Here is a 23,203-nt window from a genome sequence, read left to right on the forward strand (position 1 = left end):
GGTCATTTCTTTCACCCAGCTGGTTGCACACCAGCATCACAGAAGGTCAGATGCTGGCCCAGCTCTGCTTGCAGCAGCACTGGATGTTGTCCCGGCCCCATCCTCCTATACCCATCCTGCCTTGCCCTGGGCCAGATCTCTGGGTGAGCTTGTGCAGTGGCCCCTTTGCTGCTTCCTCTGGCCACAGGCTGGGGGTAGGTGTTGGTTCATCTTCCCTGCCCAGGGCTTTCTCTCCTTTAATGTGTAAGTGACGAAACTCAAACACCAGGGAACCCTGCCATAGCATCAGTAACTGAATCATTTCCCATAGTACCCAGTTTGCTGCTCCTATCTTTAGGAAATGCTCATATGTAGGAAATTTTCTTTAAATGAAAGCTGGGAATAAGAATTCTTATTAAGCAAATACAGAGCATTTTTAAGCTCTTAGGTTAATTGTTTTTAATAGCCTTGCTGTGACTGTAATAGTCTTCATTTTCTCACTAAACAACTGATTTGTACTTTTCCCCATGTTTACAACAGGTGGTTCGTGTTTGACACAGAAACGAAAGACTTGGTCACAGTCCACACGGATGGAAATGAACAGCTGTCTGTAATGCGTTACTCACCAGGTTAGAATACGGTCCATTCACTCTGACAGATTGATGAAGTTCTCTGTAGATGTCTTTAAAGAAAAACATTCACAAGCCCCCTCAAAAGGGAAATTTAAACTATATCTGCACATAAGTGTGGCACTTGGGCATTCTCAACCTCCCTTCTTTGGGTCACTATGCTTGTGTGGGTTTTTTTGTTTGTTTCAGCATGTCAAAAAGAACCTTTATTATACTTATAATAGCCGCTCAGGCACTCATGCTTTCTTGCCAGGTGCCTTTGGAGCAGTTTACTTGTATGTTTTTTAACTTTTTATTACAGAAAATTTCAAACAGGGACAAAATTGGACAGAATAGCGTAATGAACCCCCATGTACCCATCACCCAGCTTCAACAATTATCGACTCTTAGCCATTTTGTTCACCCATAGCCCCACCCACTGCCCCCTCCCATGTTGTTTCTGAAGCCGTTCCTAGACGTCTGTCTTATCCTTTCATCTGTTAATGTTAATAAATAGATCTAAAAAAGATGAGGACCCTTTTTTAACAGCTTTATTGAGTTATAATTTACATACAATATTTTACTCTTTATGAATGTACAATTCAGTGATTCTTAGTAAATTTGTAGAGTTGTGTGACCATCACCACCATCCAGTTTTAGAACCTTCCCATCACCCCCAAAAGTTCCCTCCCTGCCTATTAGTAATTAATCTCTACTCCCACCCCCAGCCCTAGGCAACATAAATGGCCTTTTCTGAACATTTCATATCAGTGGAGTCGTACAACACGTCACCTGTTGCATCTGACTTCTTTAAGTTAAAATAATGTTTGTGAGGTTATTCATGTTATTGTATGTGTATCAGTAGTTTATTCCTTTTTAATTGCTAGATAGTATCCCATTTTACGGATATGTCATGTTTGGTTTATCCATTCATCAGTTAGGGGATATTTGGATTGTTTCTGTGTTTTGGCTATTATGAATAATGCTGCTGGGAACATTGATCATATGTCCATATTGGTTGGTTTCTTTTTTTTTGGCCGCGCCTCATGGCTTGCGGGATCTTAGTTCCCCGATCAGGGATCGAACCCACACCCTCAGCAGTGAAAGCTCGGAGTTCTAACCACTGGACTGCCAGGGAAGAAGTCCCCATATGTACATTTTGTACTCATAAGTCTCTTTTACTCCATAGATGCCCTCTCTCTCTCTCTCTCTCTCTCTCTCTCTCTCATAGGTGCCCTCTCTCTCTCTCTTTCTCTCTCTCCACACACACAGGCAAACACACGCCACCCTCACTTGCAGTTCATTTGTTGAAGAAGCTGCTTCATTTTTCCCAGAGCATTTTCCACACTCTGGATTTTTGTGAGTGCATCTCTGTGGTGTTGCTTAACATGTCCCTCTGTCCCCCATATTTCCTGTAATGTAATTTGGGATCTAGATCCTCTTCCGGCTCTATGTGTATTGGTCTCCTCTTCCTACAAGAGACACATGAGGTCTGCTTGTCTCGCTGTCTGTGCCATTAGAGCCGTCACTGCCCAACACTTAGATCCATAAGGGGACTGGTTTTTCTATTTTAGCCTTTCTTCATTTATCAGATATAGTACTTCTATAAGGAGAAACTTCCCTTCATCTACTTTTTGTTACCCAAATAGTATACTATTTTGTTACCCAGTCATATGGTAGAGTTAACCAAGGTAAATGCTTAGTTTCTTTCCCTTTATTTACCAGTTTCCAAGATAGTGAGTTTGTTCTCTGCTCCCTTTAACAATGATCAGTTGCTGCTGGTGGGGGTTTTGGTGCCATTATGAATTTAAGTGTATTTGGTATGTTTCAGTCTGTGATGGTTATGGTACGTGGAACAGTTTATCCATTATTGGCCACTTCAGTTTGGCTGCCGAGTCCTTTTGACAGCTTGGGTTCCTGGGATGCTCATGGCTACTGGGTAGGTCATTGTTTCTAAGCCTCATCATTTATGCTTTTGATTTAGGAAGCGCTCTTTCTCTGTGATATGTAGGACCTTCAGCTATGTGAATACTCTTGGAAATAGCAGTTTTAGTCCTTGGAAATACTTGGCCAAGACTGAATTGCCATCACTCTGTAGGAGTCTTCTATTTTATAAGCTGATAGACGGTCGTACCTGTCTCATGGTGGGGCTATGTTCTTGTTCTCTAGAGGTAACCTTATAGAAAGAATACCCTTTTTAGACCCTTGCACCCAAAGACTACAACTTCTCATCCTAAACAGACAACTGCACAGCCACCTTGGGGACCTTTTCTCCATGTTGAGAAGTACCTTACTTCACTTGACATTTTAAGTGTCCTATTTCGTTCTGTTCATCCTGGGCAATATTTTGCATCCTCCTACGTGCTTCTCATCATTTTCTTAGTTATTTTGAACCTCTGCTGAGTGCAGGAGGGCCTCATCTACAGCTGCTTTTCTAGAAAGCCCTCAGATATCTATTAGCTCCTGCTAACGTAGCAGGGTCCTTTCGGGAGTCCATTTCTATTTCTTGTCAGTTATACTAATGACTGTCCCCTGGAGACCAGAGAGCTCTCACTACCAGTAACTCTGCCTCTCAGGTTTTAGAGTCATTGACTGGAGGCTGTGTGGGGCAGAGGTGATGAGCCTGGGCCAAATCAGGGCGACCTGCATGTGGATCCAGTGCCCTCTCTTCATTAGCCAGCTGTCCCTTGTCAAATCAGACAGGTTATTGTGGGGCTCAACCAAAAGAGGAGGTGTGAACGTGCCCTCTGAAGAGCAGAGCATTATGCAGATGGCATGGGTGATGTGATGTCATCAGCAGCAGTGGCAGTAGTGGTGGCCCCAGATCCTCGGGCTGTGGCCTCGAGTCCCATAGTGTTTTATTCAGCACTGTATGCCCAGCACCTAGCTGGGAGGAGATGCAACAGAGTACAAAGAGGAGGTAATATATACATAGACAGAATAGATGCTCGGTGAATATTAGTTGATGCATGAATGCAGACAGACTAACCACAGTGCATCTGACTAGCTGCAAAGCACACTGTGATCGTCACTATGAGTTTTCTCGTTGCACACGAGATTTTTCAGGCACGTGGGCTATACTATTGTAGATAACCGGCTGGCTCCTTTTCGGATTCAGGTATTTACAGATTTTAGACACACACACACACACACACACACACACACACACACACACACACAATTAGATGCCCAAACACAGGCTGCCACACAGGAAACTGCTGCCAAATCCCAGCCTGCATTTGCAGCCATCTCCCAGTGGCTCCCTGAGCTGTGCTTTGCTAAGAGAAGACATCAAACTATGAGGGCTTTTTTCTCATTCCTTCAGTGTCTTGCAAGTTCTGGATGTTGTGCTAGCAGCTAGAGGAAAAGCAAACAATTCTTGAACTTTATGGGTGGAGCTCACCCCCAGGATGCTGGGAAGGACCAATACACTCCAGCTGCCAGGCTTGACCGTGATAAATGCTGCCTTTGCAGTCAGTGACATAGGCAGTGTCGAGGGAAATAATCAATAAACCAGTCTATAATAGGGGTAGAAAAGAGCTTTCTTGGAGTCAAACTGAGGACTATTGCCCGGGAGATGGCCTCTCAGATAACTCTGAGGAACTTCTCCAGAGAAGTGTGGTTTTCAGCAGTTTTATGTCTTGTCAGAACAAAGAACATCAAACAAGTCAAGGGTAGATTTCTGCAAGGTTAAAAAAAAAACAGATCAACATGCACACAGCAAGTCGGTATGGCACCTGGTGCCTAAGAAGGGAGTCTTATCATTGAAGGAGTAACAGCTTTGGCATCCTAGGAAAGGAGGCATTTGATCCTTATTTTTAACATGGACATTCTTCTTTTTTTTTTTTTTTTAACATCTTTCTTGGAGTATAATTGCTTTACAATGGTGTGTTAGTTTCTGCTTTATAACAAAGTGAATCAGCTATACATATACATATTTCCCCATATCTCCTCCCTCTTGCGTCTCCCTCCCACCCTCCCTATCCCACCCCTCTAGGTGGTCACAAAGCACCGAGCTGATCTCCCTGTGCTATGTGGCTGCTTCCCACTAGCTATCTATTTTACACTTGGTAGTGTATATATGTCCATGCCACTCTCACTTCGTCCCAGCTTACCCTTCCCCCTCCCCGTGTCCTCAAGTCCATTCTCTACGTCTGCGTCTTTATTCCTGTCCTGCCCCTAGGTTCGAAGATATACATATTGCCAACAAACACATGAAAGGATGCTCAACATCACTAATCATTAGAGAAATGCAAATCAAAACTACAGTGAGGTATCACCTCACACCAGTCAGAATGGCCATCATCAAAAAATCTAGAAACAATAAATGCTGGAGAGTGTGTGGAGAAAAGGGAACCCTCTTGCACTGTTGGTGGGAATGTAAATTAACATGGACATTCTTTACTTCTGGTCAGTGTACCCTTTTCTTTAATGATTAAAGCAGATGTATGTTTGATAAGCCACAAACAGACTGTTTTAGTTAGTGTAAAATTCAAGTTAAATCATGTATAAGCCAGAATGATTTCTCCATGTCTCAGTATGTGAAAATTTTTGCGTTAATTGCCTCTTTTGATCATAAATCTTTCAATAGAAAGCATTGATGATCAAAATGTTTGTCCCTTGATGTCAGGGTGGTTGCTGCCTGCCCTGTGTCCATCATATCCCTTGGTGCTTGGCCTCTTTTTTGTTGTTTATATATGTATGGAGATTTGCCTAGTTATGCACATTAGGGGGAAACTAAGCAGACATAGTGAACAAGTACAGAGGTATGCTAATGGGGAAATATTTTATAGGCTATATATTTTTTCAGTTGTATCAAATTGTCATGCAAACATTGTACATGTGCTTTTAGCAGTAGGCTTAAAGCAAGCAGTGATATATGTCATGAGTAACTTGATGGCTAGGAAAAGAATAATAATACACATTATGAAAATGATAATCATCTGTCAAGCAGAACAAAAAAATTGCCTATATCTGAGGGGAGCCAACCAAACAGATCATTTAAAGGGTCAGTTTTTCTTATATCTTATAACCGTTTTGCCTTTTGGGACATTCTTTCTAGGTGCATCTCAGTTTCTCCAGAGGTACTGATATAAGTGCAACAAACAGTATGAGCAATAATAGCACAAACACCCCCTTGTTTAGCCAGTAGAAAATCTAAGGCAGCCCTGTTATCTAATGTTACTTGGGCTAAGGAATTTAGGGATGTCTGTTGTGCTGCAATGCTTCTTGCCGTCTCTTTGGCTATTTAACCAACGGTGGCTGATAGATTTCTGATCATCTTTTTTGTAACAATATGTAAACCATATATCCTGCACTAGGAATTAAGATTCCCCAAAGATTTTGCCACCAGGTATCTTAGTATCTTGCTAACATGGTTCTCTTGACTCTGTAATGAAGAGACAAAGGAGGTTCATCTATTTCCTGATGTACAGACAATGGAGTAACATAATGTCCCAATAAGAGTAAACCTTCTATTTGTCAGCTTTTAAGAAATTTATGTGCCCATCCTTGGGAAGGTGGGTCAATTCCAATACCACCTATGAAGACAAAACCTGGGGGAGCACAGGTGATCCCTCCCAGAGTGCTCTCATTGATAGCCTCATGAATTGGGAGTTTTGTCAACACAATTTTTTTTTATAAATTTATTTATTTATTTATTTTTGGCTGCGTTGGGTCTTCGTTGCCGTGCACGGGCTTTTCTCTAGTTGCGGTGAGTGGGGGCTACTCTTCGTTGCGGTGCGCAGGCTTCTCATTGCGGTGGCTTCTCTTGTTGTGGAGCAGAGGCTCTAGGCGTGTGGGCTTCAGTAGTTGTGGCATGTGGGCTCAGTAGTTGTGGCTTGCAGGCTCTAGAGCGCAGGCTCAGTAGTTGTGGTGCATGGGCTTAGTTGCTCCGCAGCATGTGGGATCTTCCCGGACCAGGGCTTGAACCTGTGTCCCCTGCATTGGCAGATGGATTCTTAACCATTGCGCCACCAGAGAAGCCTGTCAACACAATATTAAACTATGGATCACTTCTCTTGTAGACTTTCCAAAAGTCATTTGCATGGTATTTAATATACAGTAGTTGCTGGCATAATTTACTCGCATTTTTCTCTTCAAGACATTTTTCAGTTAAGTAAGGGACAGATCAAGGGACCCTAGGGTAAGTTGTGCTCGGTCTCTAAGGACTGAGGATAGTATCAGACAAGGGATGGACATATTAATATGTTGAAAAGTTTGAACCTGAAAGATTAGGCCAGAGAGAGGTTAGTCTGGGTGAGTGGTCACATTAGGAAAACCTGAACAGTCAGCGATACGTATTATGAGGGGCTTATATCGGTCTTGTATTGACCAAGGAATTTGACGACAGATCCACCAATTGGTTAGATTTTCCCCCCATAGCTATACTCTGTAATAACTTTACTAAAGAATTTTTTTTCCATCCTGAACTTTGGGGCAAAAATATAGCTAAAAATAAAACAGTAACCTTCAATTTTGATAGGGAGACAAACATTTAGTAAACAGTTCAATTGAACTGGTAGGATGGGTCTTCCAGACCTAGTCTGGATTTGTGGACCACCGGTCTACTGTTGTTGTCATCTTCTCTACCTGGCTTGATGGTTGTTTTAAGGTGAGTTTGAGGTTAGCAGTCCTCAAAGGTAGAGGTAGAGCAGTCTGGTGCGGAGGCCCTTTTTAAGTGGGGAATATGAATTCAGGAGTCAATTCCCTTCGCTTTCACTGTGCAGAGTACCTGATAAGGGTCCTTCCATCTAGGTTGGAGAGAGAGTTCTTTAAAAAATGTCTTTTACAGTATTCATAATCTCCTGGGTTCAGGTCATGGTGCATCTGATCTTCATCCAAAGATAAATAACTGTAATCAGCTTCAGAAACAAGCTTAGAATATCCTGTTAATAATTCAGTTAAACTTTAATGTAACATAGCAACAAAGAAGCATCTTGGATGTAGATAGTAAATACAGAAACCTCAATATATATGAAACCTCAATATCCACAAAGGTGTATTATTGAAACATAATTTTTCTTTCCAAATTATCCTCATTTTAGCTAATAAATATTTGAAAAACTAACAAAGCAAATAACTTGACCTTGAAATGGTCTTAAGGATGAAAAAAAAGAACTTAATCTGATGCCCATCCCCAGCCCAGATTCACGTGTGAGTGAAGAGAAATTTCGTATTTAGTCATGTGGCCAGCATTCAACGTGCTGTGCTTTGTTTTAAGTCCAGGGAAGAACATGCAGGCTTTTAAATAAATATATACAATTCTATGTTAAATAAATAGATAATCCTCATTTTTACCAAATATAGTCAAATTAAGACTAAATTGTTTACAAAATACGTCTGATTTCAGTAAACTTGGCCTGATTACTTAAATAAATGTAATTGATCATATAAGCTCTTTTAAATTTGGCTTTGCTGGAACTTTTCATAGGGAATCTCAAATTGAACTTTCAAAAGCCCTCTCAAAGCCAGGAAAGCCACACCAAAGACTTGCCATTAGATTCTGCCTGCGATACCTATAGACTTAGGTGAATTGCTCTTTTCTCAAGGTCCAAAATATCTTGAGGTTACTGCACCTGCCAGGAAAGGGCCTTCCTTATTCACCTGGAAAGGCTGCTGGGAACCTAGGAGTTTCCAAATTCTGGAGAGGTCAGGTAAAGAGAAAAGATAAATGCTTCAATTCTGTTTACAAAGGTATAATTTACTAAACTGCTGTAAGTCATAATTAGCTTAAGGGGAAAGGTTCCCTTATCTGGAAAACAAAGATTAAAAGCCAGTAATATTTCAGATGAAAGTCACAAGACTTATAATCATATTTATCAGTTCATTCAATCCCATGTAATTAATTTTTGTTCCACTTGAGTCCAGTTTTTCCATCAGTTCTGTTGACCTTGTCTGACGATTGAGAGTGATAGTGACAGTGATAATTTCAAGAAATTTTTAAGGTTTTTGTTAAGGCTTATATGATTTTCCCAGTGACATGGGTGCCTTTGAACACTGGAGATTGTGGAAAGTATATCCCAAGTGGAAAGCACCATTTCTAACAGTTTCTTTGTCATTGTGAGGACATTAGCCTTGCAGCAAGAGAAGGCTTTAACCCATCAAACAAAAATGGGGTTTTCCAGGGAGCAGGGAGAGCCAAGCAGCCGTCATGGGTTTCCCATAGCCCTGGCTGTTTTACCTCACAGCTACTGTCTGCCCATCTTATCTGGTTTAGGAGCAGACTGCTGCCACGTCACAAGCGTCAGGATGGCAGAAGTCTAACAATGGGGGGTTAACTTTTGTAGAAGCAGAAAATTTTTTGTATCTACATCGTTACATAACCTTTACAGATTTTGTTGTTGCCTTTGCCTGAAAGTCAGCTGGAGCATTTCCCTAATACTTGGGTTCAGGCCCTTTAGTGTGAGCCTCAATTTTGATGACAAATAGCATTTTATGTCGGGACAGATAAGATTTCCAAGAATTTCATATAATTTCTGGAACACCTATAATATATACTTACATAGACAGAACATAAAGAAGGCTTAATGTTATCTTTTATTTGACCACGCTTCCCATGTTATTTAACATACCAAATAAACCTAATTAGTTTAATATCTCTCTTTGAGATGCTTCAGGACAAAATCACTTTCTTTTCCCTTAACAAAATGCATTTCCATTCCGTATCTTCTTTTACTGAAAACACACATCTTATTTTCCTTGTATACTGAAATATTTCCCTTATTATTTCTAGTAGCATGAATTACATATATATTATAATTTTTAACCCTTAAAAAACATTAACCTCTAGCAAAAACCAAGAAGCAATTGTGAACTGTTTCTCATATTAACATTTCCCGATTGGCAAACTTATGAAAATTTTCTATAACGTCTAGAAACATACATCTTCTTATAGCATAATTTCTTTTCTCAATGTGGTATAAGATGTGTGTCGCCCACCACGATGAAGAGTGGCCCCCGCTCACCGCAACTAGAGAAAGCCCTCGCACAGAAACGAAGACCCAACACACCCAAAAATAAATAAATAAATAAATAAATTTTAAAAAGATGTGTGTCCAATAAACCCAAACATCTTTAGTTTTTCTCTAATAAGAAGACAAAGTAGGTAAACTTAGATTTGCTTAGCAATTAAAGTTTTAGTATTTTATCTTATTTGGAAATGATCTGTATATTTAATGAATTTCCATAATTTATATTAACTTAGCAAAACTCTATAAAGTTTCAAGTTACCAAAATCTGGAGGAACTATTTTTAAGTAAACGTACTATATATAAAACTTAATTATTCTTAAAGAGTTTACCTAAAAAGTTTTATCTCATGTATCTCTATTTCCCTACTTATGAAAACATCATCATACTAAGTTAATTTTCTTGTTGACAAGTTTTGGAACAGAGATAACATGAGCTTATTGACTTTTTTTTAAAGATTTTTTTGGTTTTTTTTGGCTGCGTCGGGTCTTAGTTGCGGCACGTGGGATCTCCGTTGAGGCATTCGGGATCTTTTGTTGTGGCGCGCCGGCTCTTCGTTGTGGTGCACGGGCTTCTCTCTAGTTGTGGTGTGCGGGGTTTTTTTTCTCTTCTCTAGTTGTGGCGTGCAGGCTCCAAGGCGCATGGGCTCTGTACTTTGCAGCACACGGGCTCCAGTTGAGTTACACGAGCTCAGTAGTTGTGGCGCACGGGCTTAGTTGCACCACGACATGTGGGATCTTAGTTCCCTGACCCAGGATCGAACCTGCGTCCCCTGCATTGGAAGGCGGATTCTTTACCACTGCACCACCAGGGAAGTCCCTTAATTTCCTTTCAATAAACCTAGGTATAATAAAAGTATTTTACTTAATGCTGATGACTTAAAGACGTGTCTGTATTAACCAAACCAACAACTTAAACTTATTTTCATTTAAGATTAATCCTGGATCATATGATACTTTAAAAATGTGAGGGGTTAGTTTCTTGTTATAGTTAGAAATATCTCATTGGTAAGCACTTACTTTTAAGTCAATTAAATAGAGCTCTTTTTCAAATTAATTTTGATAATATCATTTGGAGGTAGAAGCATGTTATATTTATAATGTACATACAGACATACACACATCCAGATAGACAGACAGAGATCTCATAGTTTTCCTGCTTGAGTTTTTAAAGGTCTCATTTCCCCTTTTCTGCAGTTTTAGGTTCTACTAGTTGAGCCAAGGCTGTGGTCTCAGGCGGTGTGGGCTGTGCTTGCATTTCAAGGACATGATAAGAGTTATACCTTCAAGTTTGCTCCTAGGAGTACTTTTATTCTCTCAGGTCAGAATTTTGAAGAAAAATGATTTATCAAGCCAGCTTTCTTTAATTGCACATGCAAAAATCAGTTTTAGAATGTCAGAAGAGTCCCCTTCTGGCCATTTTAGAGCTAGATTATTTCTACAATTGTAGAAGCCAGCCGGAGTTCCAGTGAGTGGCTGGCCTGTCTGGGAGCCGTTAGGCGTTAGAAGCGCAATTTCCTGATTTATTTTAGTTTCATTTTATTATACAGTACAAATCTTTCCAATTTTAAGCCACATTTTAGAAAAAGTCAACCAACCCAGTTTACCCCAAAGTTCCTTCTAGGCCTTTCCTGCCTGGAAATTCCTTCTAGTTTTCTTACCTGGAAACTCCATCTAGATCCCTTGCCTGTAACTTCCCGCTAGGTTCCTTTCACCTAGGAAATGTACTGGTACCCCCTTAAGAGTCCAGGTCTTAAGATGACAGCTCAAATAAAAGTCACGGACTGCCACTTCATACAAGAAGACCCAGACATCAGGAAAACCTCAACGAACCAACCAACCTCAACTGAACTCAACTCACCGAACTTCAACCACCGAAGAGTGCTGTGAAGCTGGGGGTCTGGGGCTGGGGCTCAGAGGGTCCGTGCTTGCTACCCAGCATCCATCCAAAGTAGACTCCAGCGACTTCCCTGGTGGTCCAGTGGTAAAGAATCCGCCTTCCAGTGCAGGGGACGCAGGTTCGATCCCTGGTCAGGGAACCAAGATCCCACATGCCGCGGGGCCACTAAGCCCGTGCACCACAACTACTGAGCTTGCACACCTCATCTAGAGAGCCCACGTGCTGCAACTACAGAGCCCATGCACCTTGGAGCTCGCACACCATAACTAGAGAGAATCCCGTGCGCCGCAACGAAAGATCCCACGTGCCGCAACTAAAACCCAACGCAGCCAAAAATAAATAAATAAATAAATATCAAAGGCTGGGGGGAGAAAAGTAGACTCCAGGTGACCCCACGTGGGTTTTTTTTTTTGATATCCTGCCAACTACGCCAAGCAATGTAGATGGAAATAATCAATAAGCCAGTCTCTAATGGGCATAGAACTGAGCCAAAGTGAGGACCATAGCCCAGGAGACAGCCTCTCAGATAATTCTGAGGCGCTGCTCCGGAGAAGCATGGTTTGCAGCACAGTTTTATTCTTGTCAGAACAAAGAACTTCAAACAAGTCAGGGAGACATTTCTTCAAGGTTTAAAAAAAAGAACAGATGAGCACATACACAGCAAGTCAGGACGGCACCTGGTGCCTGGAAAAGGAATCTTATCATTGAGGGAGGCCCAGCACTGGCATCCCAGGAAGAGAGGCATTTAATCTTTATTTTTAACGTGGATATTCTTTACTTCTGGTCAATGCACCCTTTTCTTTAATGAGTAAAGCAGATGTACGGTGTATGTTTGATAGGCCACAAATAGGCTGTTTTAGCTAGCCTAAAATTCAAGTTAAATCATGAATAAGCCAGAATGCCTTCCCCAGACTTCAGCATGATCACATTTCTTCGCTAGCAGACACCTACCTGCTGCCGCAGATGGGTTGTGTAGGATGAGCTTAGGTGGAAGTGAGACTGCTTTGTAAAACCTCTTTAAGGTTGATGTTATGTTGTGCAGAGGGGGGTGAGAGGTGAGCAGTTGCTTCCTGAAGTTAAACTGTATGGGCTGAGAACTAAATCTTTTCAGATAATTTCTCAATTCCGCAGGCACTAGTGAGAGGTCCAGGCTTCAGTGGCTAATCTGTATCTGGCGTTTGGTTGAAGTGGGAGGTTCAGAGCGATAGTCCCAGACACAGGTGCACGCTGGGAGCCAGTGAAGCAGAGCCTTTGGCGTGCATTAGAATCGCCCAGAGTGGGTGGGCTGGTGGAGGGGTTCTTTGGCATCCTGAGAACCGCAAACCTGTGGGCATTTCTGTGGGTCATCTGATAACCATTTCAGTCACATTTTATTACATGTTTTCATTTATGCAATATCTTACATAAGATGGCCTAATGCTAATAAGCTAATGTTATGTGAATTTTTACTGAAACCATAGTCAACTACGATTGCCAGGCCCCTCGTAGGTTCATTAAATATAGAACTGTAGTAGGGGCAGTTCTCAAACTTGACACGCACATCAGGAACCTTACAGAGCACTTTGTCAGTGGACCAATGGAGTTTTGATTGGATTAAATTTGTAAATTTTTTAAAAGAAGAGATAGGAAGAAGATAATTTCATGTTCGTTAAGCCCAACTGCAAACACTTAGCCTGCCTGGTCTAGTTTCAACCTGTTGAAACTTGGATTAAAAATCTAAAACCCTAAACGTGAAGATGAAAAAGGGAAGATCACAATGAACTAATGCATTGCTCATGTGATTATACTGATCTCTTCTTTAATCTTATCCGTATCATTGAGACGTGGAGTTTCTCTGCTTTTATAAGAATGAATCAGAATCTGGTGTTCACTTGCATCACCCCAGCATCGAATCCCACCTCTGCTGCCCAGGTGGGACTAGAGACCCGCTGGGATGCAGCCCCTGCCACCCAGCCAACCTCTCTCCTGCCCACACAACGTCCCCGAGCCTGCGCTCCACCAGGCACGCTCCCCGTACAGGTGCAGCAGTCTCCCGCGGAGCCCCGGATCACCTGCCCCGTGTGACAAGCAGGGCAGATGCACAGCAGCCATACAGCTACCCTGGAGACCCTGCTGTGCCCCCACCTGGCACACTGCCTCCCATGCCCACAGTTCACTCGTCCTTCCAGCCCAGGCCAAGCCCTGCCACGCACTGAGCTGTGTCGTCTCAGGCAAGTTACTGAACCTCAGTTTCGTCGTTTGCACAGCTGGACAAATTCTCCCTGCTCCTAAAATACTGCTGGACTTAGTTAAGAGCTGTGTGGAAACCCATCCCCTAACCCTGTCAAGAGGCAGTCAGTGAAACTGGCTATGGTGCTATCTTTCTCCTCCGGGTGACCAGACCCCTGCTCTCTGTTCTTATGAGTCAGTCCTCCAGCTGATTTCTATTTGGGACCAAATGCCAGCTTCCTTTAGTCGAGTAAGTTTAGGAATTTTGTAGTCTCAGAGAGAGCTGGGGGTGAGGCATAGAGAGTTTATGGGTGAAAGGACGTGGTTCACAGGATGAGAAAGTGCTCTGGAGGCCCGAGAAATAGGCAGCACTTGGGTTTCATCTGGCCTATGATTAGCATATTGACTGAAACTGCTTGGTTTTGATGTATTAGGCAGACAGTTTTATTACATATTTATGAATGAGCTTAAACCGTTACATGAAAACTTTCTATTTTGAATTTTAAGGAGAAATTACAATCTCATTAGGCTGTTAGAAGTGAATTGCCAAGGGAGATTGTGAAATCCTATTTTTCATTCATCTTTAAAAACAGATATGGAGATGGTAGTTATACAGGTATTTTTGTCAAAACTCTTAGAATATGTGCATTTTATTGCGTGTAGATTATACCTCAAAGTTGGCTTTTAAGTGGGGGGTTTGAGAGAGGATTCTGGGAAGATGGTGAGTAGGAACCAGCAGGAATCTGTCTCCCCACCTAGACAGCAACTGGCAGAATCTGCCTGATAGAACTGTTTTGGAAAGCCAGAGTCTATTGAAGGCTTGCAACTTCCAGAGAAAGACTTGGATGGTAAGTTGCAGTTAATTTCAGTCAGTTTCAGCTCTTAGCACAGTGGCAGCTACCCACCCCTCACCTCCAGTCCCCTGACAGGCAACTGTTCATGTGCTCCTGGAGCAACAACCGAAAAACTAGCAACCCACTCAAAAACGGGCAAAAGGCTCGAATGGGCATTTCTTCAGAGAAGACATACAAATGGCCAGTAAGCACGTGAAAAGATGCTCAACATCACTTCTCATTAGGGAAATGCAAGTCAAAACTACAATGAGACGCCATCTCACACCCATTAAGATGGCTACTATCAAAAAAAAACAGAAAACAACAAGTGTTGGTGAGGATGCGGAGAAATGTGCACCGTTGGTGGGAATGTAAAATGGTACAGCCATTGCAGAAAACAGTACAGTGGTTCCTAAAAAAATTAAAAGTAGAGTTAGCATATGGTCCAGCAATTCACTTCTGGATACATACCCAAAAGAATTGAAAGCAGAGTCTCAAAGAGGTATGTGTACACCCATGTTCATAGCATCATTATTGACAATAAGTAACCATGGAGGCAATCCAGGTGTCCATCAACAGATGAACGGATAAGTAAAATGTGATATACAGTGGAATATTATTCAGCCTTGAAAAGGAAGGAAATTCTAACACATGCTACAACATGGAAGAACCTTGACATCATGCCAAGTGAAATAAGCCAGTCACCAAAAGACAAATATTCTATGATTTCACTTATAAGGTACTTAGAGTAGTCAAAATCATAAAAGATGGAGTAGGCAAAATCATAACAAATGGTTCCATGATGAAAGAGAGCTCATTATTTTAGAGTTAACAAATGATGAGGTCGTTCTTATCTAAAGATCGTTGTGCTTAAGAGTGTACAAGCCAGTAGATATAGTGGGAAGCAGCTGCATAGCACAGGGAGATCAGCTTAGTGCTTTGTGACCACCTAGAGGCGTGGGATAGGGAGGATGGGAGGGAGACGCAAGAGGGAGGAGATATGGGGATATATGTATATGTATAGCTGATTCACTTTGTTATAAAGCAGAAACTAACACACCATTGTAAAGCAATTATACTCCAATAAAGATGTTAAAACAAAGAGTGTACAAGCCAGGATGCGTACATCATTTATCAGATTTTCAGCTGTTCTTTACCCTTATTCTTTGTCACAGGGGCAGTGGCATTTAGCAAAGAAATGCTCAGGCTCTGGTCAGACTTCTGGGTTCGAATCCCAGCTTCCATAAACCTGTGTGACCTTGTGCAAGTTACTTTACCATCCATGCCTCAGTTTCCTCTCCTGAAAAGTGGAGATAATATCTACCTCACAGGGGTCTATGAGGATTAAATAAGTGAATACAGGAAGAGTTTATAATAGTACTGGTACATAGTAGTTACTCAACAAATGTCGACTGTTATGATTATTTGATAGTAATTCTTGTTAGCATTTACTGTCTACTGTCATCCTCAGCACTATCGTCAGGGCTTCATCTGCTGGAGGATCAAGTGCAGGTGGTCTGCCGGGCAGCTCTCTGGCCTTCTCTAGAACCATCAGCAGCAGAGGGTGGCCCGTCCCCCAGCTTCAGCAGTCCTCGGCCCACTTACCCCACCCACTCACGAGTCCTGCTTTGCACAGGCTAACTCTGACTTGCCGACACCTGGATTTTGACCAGGCATTGGCCAAGACTTCCGAAAATACCATTTCCTGATGGTGCCAGGCCATGCTATTTCCTGTAGGTCTTCCTACCTCGCGAGAAGGAAAACCAGGGGGAAGAGGTGGGGGGAGAACCCTTATTGACCTCATGACGTGCCACTGGCCGCTAGGACCTTTACAGACATTGTCCAAGGGAATCCTCTGAATTTCGATGAGAAGGTGCCGTGCTTCGTGGATGGAGGAACTGGCGCTCAGTGAGAGGAGGGACGCATTTGCTGTCCCCGAGCTCGTGGGCAGAGACCCCCCTTCTCTAGGCTCCATTCTGGGTGCAGGTTGTCCGCCCCCCACGTGGTTCCTTTCTCCTTCCTTCCGGTTCCTGGCCCCAGGAAAGTCTGACCTCCTCCAGACTAGTCTCTCAGGCCCTACTTCCTTCCCAGTACACTCTGGGCCTCCCCACTTTGGCTTCACACTTGGCAGGTTCATCTGCCAGAGACAGGGGCTGCTCTGCTTTTACATTACAGTGAGCTCCTTCCCTTGTGTTTCTACACGAGCGTCATGGCCTCATTCCTTAAGCTTTCCTGATGCCAGAAACCTGGGTAAAGGAGGTGCTAACTGATGGCCCATTGGAAGAGCAGCAGGAAGGGCCTTCCGGGTGGGGCGGGGGGGGATAAGGGGGGCGCTGTGTGCACAGAGGTGAGGGGAGAAGACCCTCCAGGCATGGGGGGAGGGGCAGTGTGCACAGAGGTGAGGGGGAGGGCCTTCCAGGCAGGGGGGGAGGGGGCAGTGTGCACAGAGGTGAGGGGAGAAGACCCTCCAGGCATGGGGGGAGGGGGCAGTGTGCACAGAGGTGAGGGGAGAAGACCCTCCAGGCATGGGGGGAGGGGGCAGTGTGCACAGAGGTGAGGGGGAGGGCCTTCCAGGCAGGGGGGGAGGGGGCAGTGTGCACAGAGGTGAGGGGGAGGGCCTTCCAGGCACGGGGGGAGGGGGCAGTGTGCACAGAGGTGAGGGGGAGGGCTTTCCAGGCAGGGGGGGAGGGGGCAGCGTGCACAGAGGTGAGGGGAGAAGACCCTCCAGGCAGGGGGGGAGGGGCAGTGTGCACAGAGGTGAGGGGGAGGGCTTTCCAGGTCGGGGGGGGGGCAGGAGGAAGTGTGCCAGAGGCCTGAGAGAACCCGGTCTCTTCAATGAGGAGTGATGCGGCCGCATCCTGGAGGGCCTTGGGGGCCCCACTGAGGAACTGAGTCTTGATCCTTCAGCAGTGGGGACAACCAGGGAAGGTTTTCTTAAGGGGCAGAATCTGATCAGATGTGGATTTTCAAAAGATAGCTTTGGAAGTGGTATAAGATTCATTTAAAAGCAAATTTTGTCTCTTTGAAATAATTCATGGCTGTTTTTTCTAACTCTGTAATGGCCACTAGCATTATCGCTTGTAATTGATAAAATGTTTATTCTTAACAACTGAAATGTAATCCTGCGTGTTTTTGCAGATGGGAATTTCTTAGCAATAGGCTCCCACGACAACTGCATCTACATATACGGAGTCAGCGACAACGGGAGGAAGTACGCACGGGTCGGCAAGTGCTCGGTGAGCGTGCTGGTCTCTCCTCGTGGGTCTGTGCAGTTGTTTGTCACGCCAGGACAGTGTGGGTGGGAATCCGTCAGGCGAGTGAAACTCACCCAGTGTTTTCTCTCCCAGGGTCATTCCAGCTTCATCACTCACCTGGACTGGTCTGTAAACTCACAATTCCTCATGTCGAATTCCGGAGACTATGAAATCCTTTACTGTGAGTGGCTCCCCAGGTGTGGTCTGGGTGCAGATCACGTAGAACCTTCACTCTGAGACCAAATGGGGCCTCCTGCAAAAACCCTCACCCCATACAACGTGGGCACATGATGGTGTCTCTGGGCCTGGGCCCCTCCTCTGCGCAGTACAGGAGTTGGGCTGGACACCCCCGCCTTGGCACTGAGATACTTGGGGTTCAGGCCCCCAGGAGGAGAAGGCCGGGCCCTGCCGGGAGAGGCAGAGAGAGCGGGTCAGAGCTGTCCGGGCGAGAGGGATGGACCCTCGTGAAGGCATCACCCTCACGGGCAGAGACCCAGCAGCCCCCTGGGCCCCTCCTCCTCCTCCCTCAGCCCCTCCCGGCCAGGTCTGAGCCCCGGCAGGGCCGGGCAGCGGAGGCACGAATGGTGAAGACTGCACTTGCCAGGCGCATGCTACGTGCCGTGCACTGCTTCCTCCAGCATCTGGCAAGCACCTGCCGCGTGCCAAGTGCAGGGTCCCGGGGCAGAGGCGGGCCCAGTCTCTGCCCCAGCGGAAGGTACCAGCAAGTGCAGCGTGCTTCACCCACAGGCTCTCAAGTGATCCACAGCACTTTCTGGCTTGTCCCATTTTAAGGAAGAGGAAATATCATCTCAGATACAAGGCCACAGGCATCAAGAGCCAGTGGGTGGGGGGTGGGCACCCCCTTGTTGAGGAGCAGGCCTGGGCAGGGCTGCTGGTGGTGGAGGAAAGGGGCCTCCCTCGGGCGGGGCAGAAGGCCCTGCCTGATGTGGGGCAGAAGTGGGGGATGGTTTTCAGGGACAGGCCATGGGTCTAGAATCTTCTCAGACATGGTCTCATACTCCACTAGTGAGAGTTTAACTGGGGAACAAACAAATCACCTGCAACGCCACAGGAACTTGGTATGACTGGTTTCCGTAAGCTTCCATTCCTGACTCGGAGCTGAAGGGATGGGGTTTGTGTGTGTGTGTGTGTGTGTGCATCTGTGTGTGCGCACGTGTGTGCGTGTGTGCACGCGCGCGCCCAAGCGTATGTTGGGAGAGGGCCAGGGAGCCTGACAGCAGGGGGTGGAGTTGTATCCAGGGAGACAGTGAGCAGACAGAGCCCTCAGAACCAGAGGTGGTCAAAGAAAAGAAGCCGGACTGGGGGAACAGACCCAGAGAAGGAGACGAGCAGAAACGGAAGAAGAGGGGTCCCCGCCGAGGCCCTGGGCCTTGGGCAGTGAGCACGGTCCCCGCGGAGCTGGGAGGTGGATGGTCTCCCCCTCCCAGAGGGCTCTGTAGCCGATGGGGCCTGGCTCCGAGGGCCCAGCCTTGCCCGAGAAGGAGAGGGGGCTTTGGCACGGATGTCACCAGACCTGCATTTGCCTTTCCAGGGGTTCCCTCTGCTTGTAAGCAAGTTGTAAGTGTGGAAACTACGAGAGACATCGAATGGGCCACATACACCTGCACTTTGGGATTCCATGTCTTTGGTAAGGTTTCTGCACCTTTCATTCTGTTCAAACGTAGGACGTATCTACTTTTAGAATGACTTGCTAATAGTAATGAAATCTCTTGGTCGGCTTCAAACTGCTCTGCTACCCTGTGGACCCCACAGGACACAGGACACAGTCCCTGCAGCCCTGGGGAAGGGTCAGGGCTTGCCCAGCTCTGGCCAGGCGAGAGGAACCAGAACCCTTTTCTCTCGTACGAAATGGGTCCTGAGATAATTCTCTAGAAGCCTCTTATATGAGGTAGTGCCAAACGTCCTAGATAAATGGACCAGATGGCACCCGATCAATTTATTTACCATTTGTTAGAGTGATTGTATCTTTTTGGCCCTTAAACTAAATTTTTCACCTCCTTCAAAGTTAAGATTAGGAATATGTTTATAAATGGTCTAAAATAAATTGCCACAATTTAATAGAATAAAAAAGAAAAGGCAGTACTTATAATCTCTGTATGTATGACTGTAAGTAAGTTCGTCAGAATTTCACAAGCCTCCTTAGGGCTGGCATTTTACCATCTTCTGGTGTTGAATGCTAGGACGCCCTGGGTTTACTCTAGATCTGCCTGTTAAGAAACTGATGTGCATGCAGCTCTCTCATATCCAAAGTTATTGGGACCAACAGGGTTTCCTGAAGCAATGGTCAGGAGACCCCATCCCCCAGACCACACCCCAGGCCCACCTGGGCACAGGGCTGTGGAGTCAGAGCTGCTGCCTCACCCAGCCCACAGTGAGCAGACACCCCACCTGCCCAGTACCACCAGGCAGACAGCAGCCATGAAGGGCTGACACCAAGGAACGCCTGAAACACACAGGCAGTCCCAGAGTTAAAAAGCCCTTTGGAGGGCCTCTCATATGTAAAGCGTTAGCCCCAAAAAAGAAAAGTTAGGAAACTGCAGGCTTAGGACTAGTCAGCTTCCCATCAGATGCTTTGGGGATAAAGCAAGCCATTGTGTCCAGAACCAGGGATTCTGGCCTGCTTTCTGCTGTAGCGTCAAGAAGGGGCCCGAAAGAGGTGGAAGCCCTGAAGGCCTGTCACCGCAACTCTCATGAAGCAGAACAGCATACGCAGTGAGGGTTTCCCGGAACAGCCTGCAGGGAGATGATCTGAGACAAAGCATTCCTTGGGCCTGGTTTCTAAATCTGGGACATTTCTATTTTCGTGGGAGTTCGATGGCCAGTCCCCACACAGTGTGGCCCTGTGTCCTGGTATTTCCAGTGCTCTGTCTGGGGTCTTTGTTTTAGGAGTGTGGCCAGAAGGCTCGGACGGAACCGACATCAATGCCGCCTGTCGGGCCCACGAGAAAAAACTCCTGTCAACCGGTGACGACTTTGGCAAAGTGCACCTCTTCTCCTACCCCTGCTCACGGTTCAGGGTAAAGGCCCATCTCCTTCTCTAGCCTTACCCCACGGGGCGCACTTACCGCCTGGCCTGTTGGTAACTGAATAGAAAGCTGCTGTGAGTGATGCCACCAGTCACAAACGCAGGGGTGACCGTCCTTCGGCTGCCCCAGGGCACTTCAGGCCCCCCTCCACTGCCCTCCGGAGAGAACCCCGCCCCCCCCATCTGGTTCTGGCTCGCCCACCTCTGCACTTCGTGGGCCCCCCTCCTCTGCTGTCCACCATGGCTTCCTCTGCTCCAGCCCTGCTGAGCCGAGCCCACACCAGTGCCTGGAACACCCCTCCTCGTTCTTCCCAGACCTGACCCTCCTCCTAGGAGATCCTCCCCTCCACCCCTGCACCCGGTCCGCCCTCCTTTGGGCCGGCCTGTGCCTGGTGCAGCCTCTGGGGTTGAACCTCTCCCTGCCCGCCTCCGTCCCCTCCAGACCAGATTCTCAATGTATAGGGGCGCCATGCGGTTTGGCACGAACGTAGACGTCCAGCACTTCCAAGCCCGCCTCGATGGCTTTGCGTTCAGCTCCCTCCATGTCATTCTTCCCCAGGCTCCCAGCCACGTGTACAGCGGGCACAGCAGTCACGTGACCAACGTCGATTTCCTCTGTGACGACAGCCACCTCATCTCCACTGGCGGCAAAGACACGAGCATCATGCAGTGGCGGGTCATTTAGTCCCGGCAAGAACCCGGGGGAGCAGAACGGGCCAGGAGGTACAGACTCGAGTTTCGCTCACTCGGTCACTGTGATTTCTGCTTTGTTTGAAGAGTTCTCACAAACCTCAGGAAAATTTTGCCCTTTGCTGGTTACCTTAGCTTAGTGGATCGGTGAGCGTCACAGCGGGTCAGCCATTCAGGTCTCTCTTTTGTTGTACAATATATAAAACACTTAATATAAAAAAGATGCCAAGGTTTACATTACGGTGACATCGAGAAGTGACTGGTGTATCCTTCATAACTTTTCTATGAACTCTTCAAAAACGGTCACAGATGCCTTTTCAAAGATTGTATATAGGCTTTACTATGTCACCATGGAGGTTGCTAAGTCAAATATTTATGATAACGAGGTACTGAATCATGATCGCTGTTGATTAACTGGTCCTAAAAGGATAAGTCGATGGAGAAGAGTATGGATAACTGATTTGCACAACTGAATCAGGAAATGCAAATAAGACTTTATTTGGTTAACATTTTCTAAGGTTTCATTCAGTTCTCCCTCTGGGAGGCTGGTGAGAAAGGGGTCAGATTCTTCTTGTGTTAAGCAGATTCTACTCCAGATTAACTTAACTATTGCAGCAGGGTACCCAGGCATTTCAGAGTTCCAGCTAGACTGTCTGCCTAACCATATGCAGTCAGCCACTTAAAGCCTACACGAATCACGTCCCCTCTGTTCCCTGTTCACAGGCCCTGGTGAATGGTGGAGACAACTAGCCACCTTCCTCTGTATATTAATTGGCATGATATGGTATTTGTACTTGTATAGGATTTTAGCAATTCATAATGAATACGTAAGGCTAGGCTTTACTATTTTAATGCTTACGGACATTGTATATTTGTATTTTAAGACCAAGTAGACCAAGTCAAAAAGATATCTCTCTAGTGTACCATACACCTGCAGCGGGGAGAAGTCTGGAAGGCTCCACCAGGTACTAAGGGCAGCTTCTTTTCCTGTCTTTTGTGCATGGACGGCTTATCACGCTATGAAATAAGATTGCGCTCTGCTGAGTAAAACAGAGAAGGCCTTATCCATTTCAGTTGTGTGGCAGATTGGAATTTATTGTTTACATTGGGGAATGTATCTCAGATTTTAAAATAGAAGAGTAATAAACAGACTTAAAGACGAATGTTAAGATTTTTACTTGTTCTAGGCAAGTAAATGAATTGAACCATCAACTCTACAGCACTGGTTGTTTAGAGTGGCCGACGAAGCTGAACATTGGGAAGCATTTTTTATTACATCTCCAGCCTGCTGCGGAAATGCCGGGCACCAGTAAACGATATGTATTAAAGATGATTCTGTCTGTATGTATCCTTATCAAATATATTCTGTAATGAAATAAAATCTGAAAAGTGGATTTCTTATTGACCTATAATCACGAAAGTATATAAATTAAAATATTTAAAATTAGATATGATTCACACTATATTGTTTCATATCCAGATTTTTTTTTCTCACCTGGGTCATTTGCAAATAAAACAGCAGTTTGCATATGGTGTGTAAGCATTCATCAGATTAGATAACTATAAAGAATTCAGCTTTTTGTTGTTGTTGTTGTTGTTTTTGGCCACCCCACGTGGCTTGTGGGATCTCAGTTCCCTGACCAGGGATTGAACCCAGGGCACAGCAGTGAAAGGCCAGAATCCTAACCGCTAGGCCGCCAGGGAACTCCCAAGAATT

At 45.2% G+C, this 23,203-nt stretch overlaps 1 protein-coding gene across 3 annotated transcripts in view; it reads left to right on the forward strand.

Annotated features, from left to right (window-relative positions):
* EML1 (EMAP like 1) overlaps window positions 1–22,933 on the forward strand; it is a 205,611-nt gene extending 182,678 nt beyond the window's left edge. For all 3 annotated transcript variants that reach the window (XM_059914983.1, XM_059914981.1, XM_059914982.1), the window contains 7 exons: window positions 520–608; window positions 17,635–17,732; window positions 17,844–17,931; window positions 19,303–19,398; window positions 20,658–20,788; window positions 21,356–21,519; window positions 22,674–22,933. In XM_059914983.1, coding sequence (XP_059770966.1) covers window positions 520–608; window positions 17,635–17,732; window positions 17,844–17,931; window positions 19,303–19,398; window positions 20,658–20,788; window positions 21,356–21,481 — 628 coding nt within the window. In that variant the 3' untranslated portion in view covers window positions 21,482–21,519; window positions 22,674–22,933. The remainder of the gene's footprint in view (window positions 1–519; window positions 609–17,634; window positions 17,733–17,843; window positions 17,932–19,302; window positions 19,399–20,657; window positions 20,789–21,355; window positions 21,520–22,673) is intronic.
* The last annotated feature ends 270 nt before the right edge of the window (window positions 22,934–23,203 follow it).

This window comes from Balaenoptera ricei, chromosome 2 (assembly GCF_028023285.1).
Source record: "Balaenoptera ricei isolate mBalRic1 chromosome 2, mBalRic1.hap2, whole genome shotgun sequence".
NCBI lineage: Eukaryota > Metazoa > Chordata > Mammalia > Artiodactyla > Balaenopteridae > Balaenoptera > Balaenoptera ricei.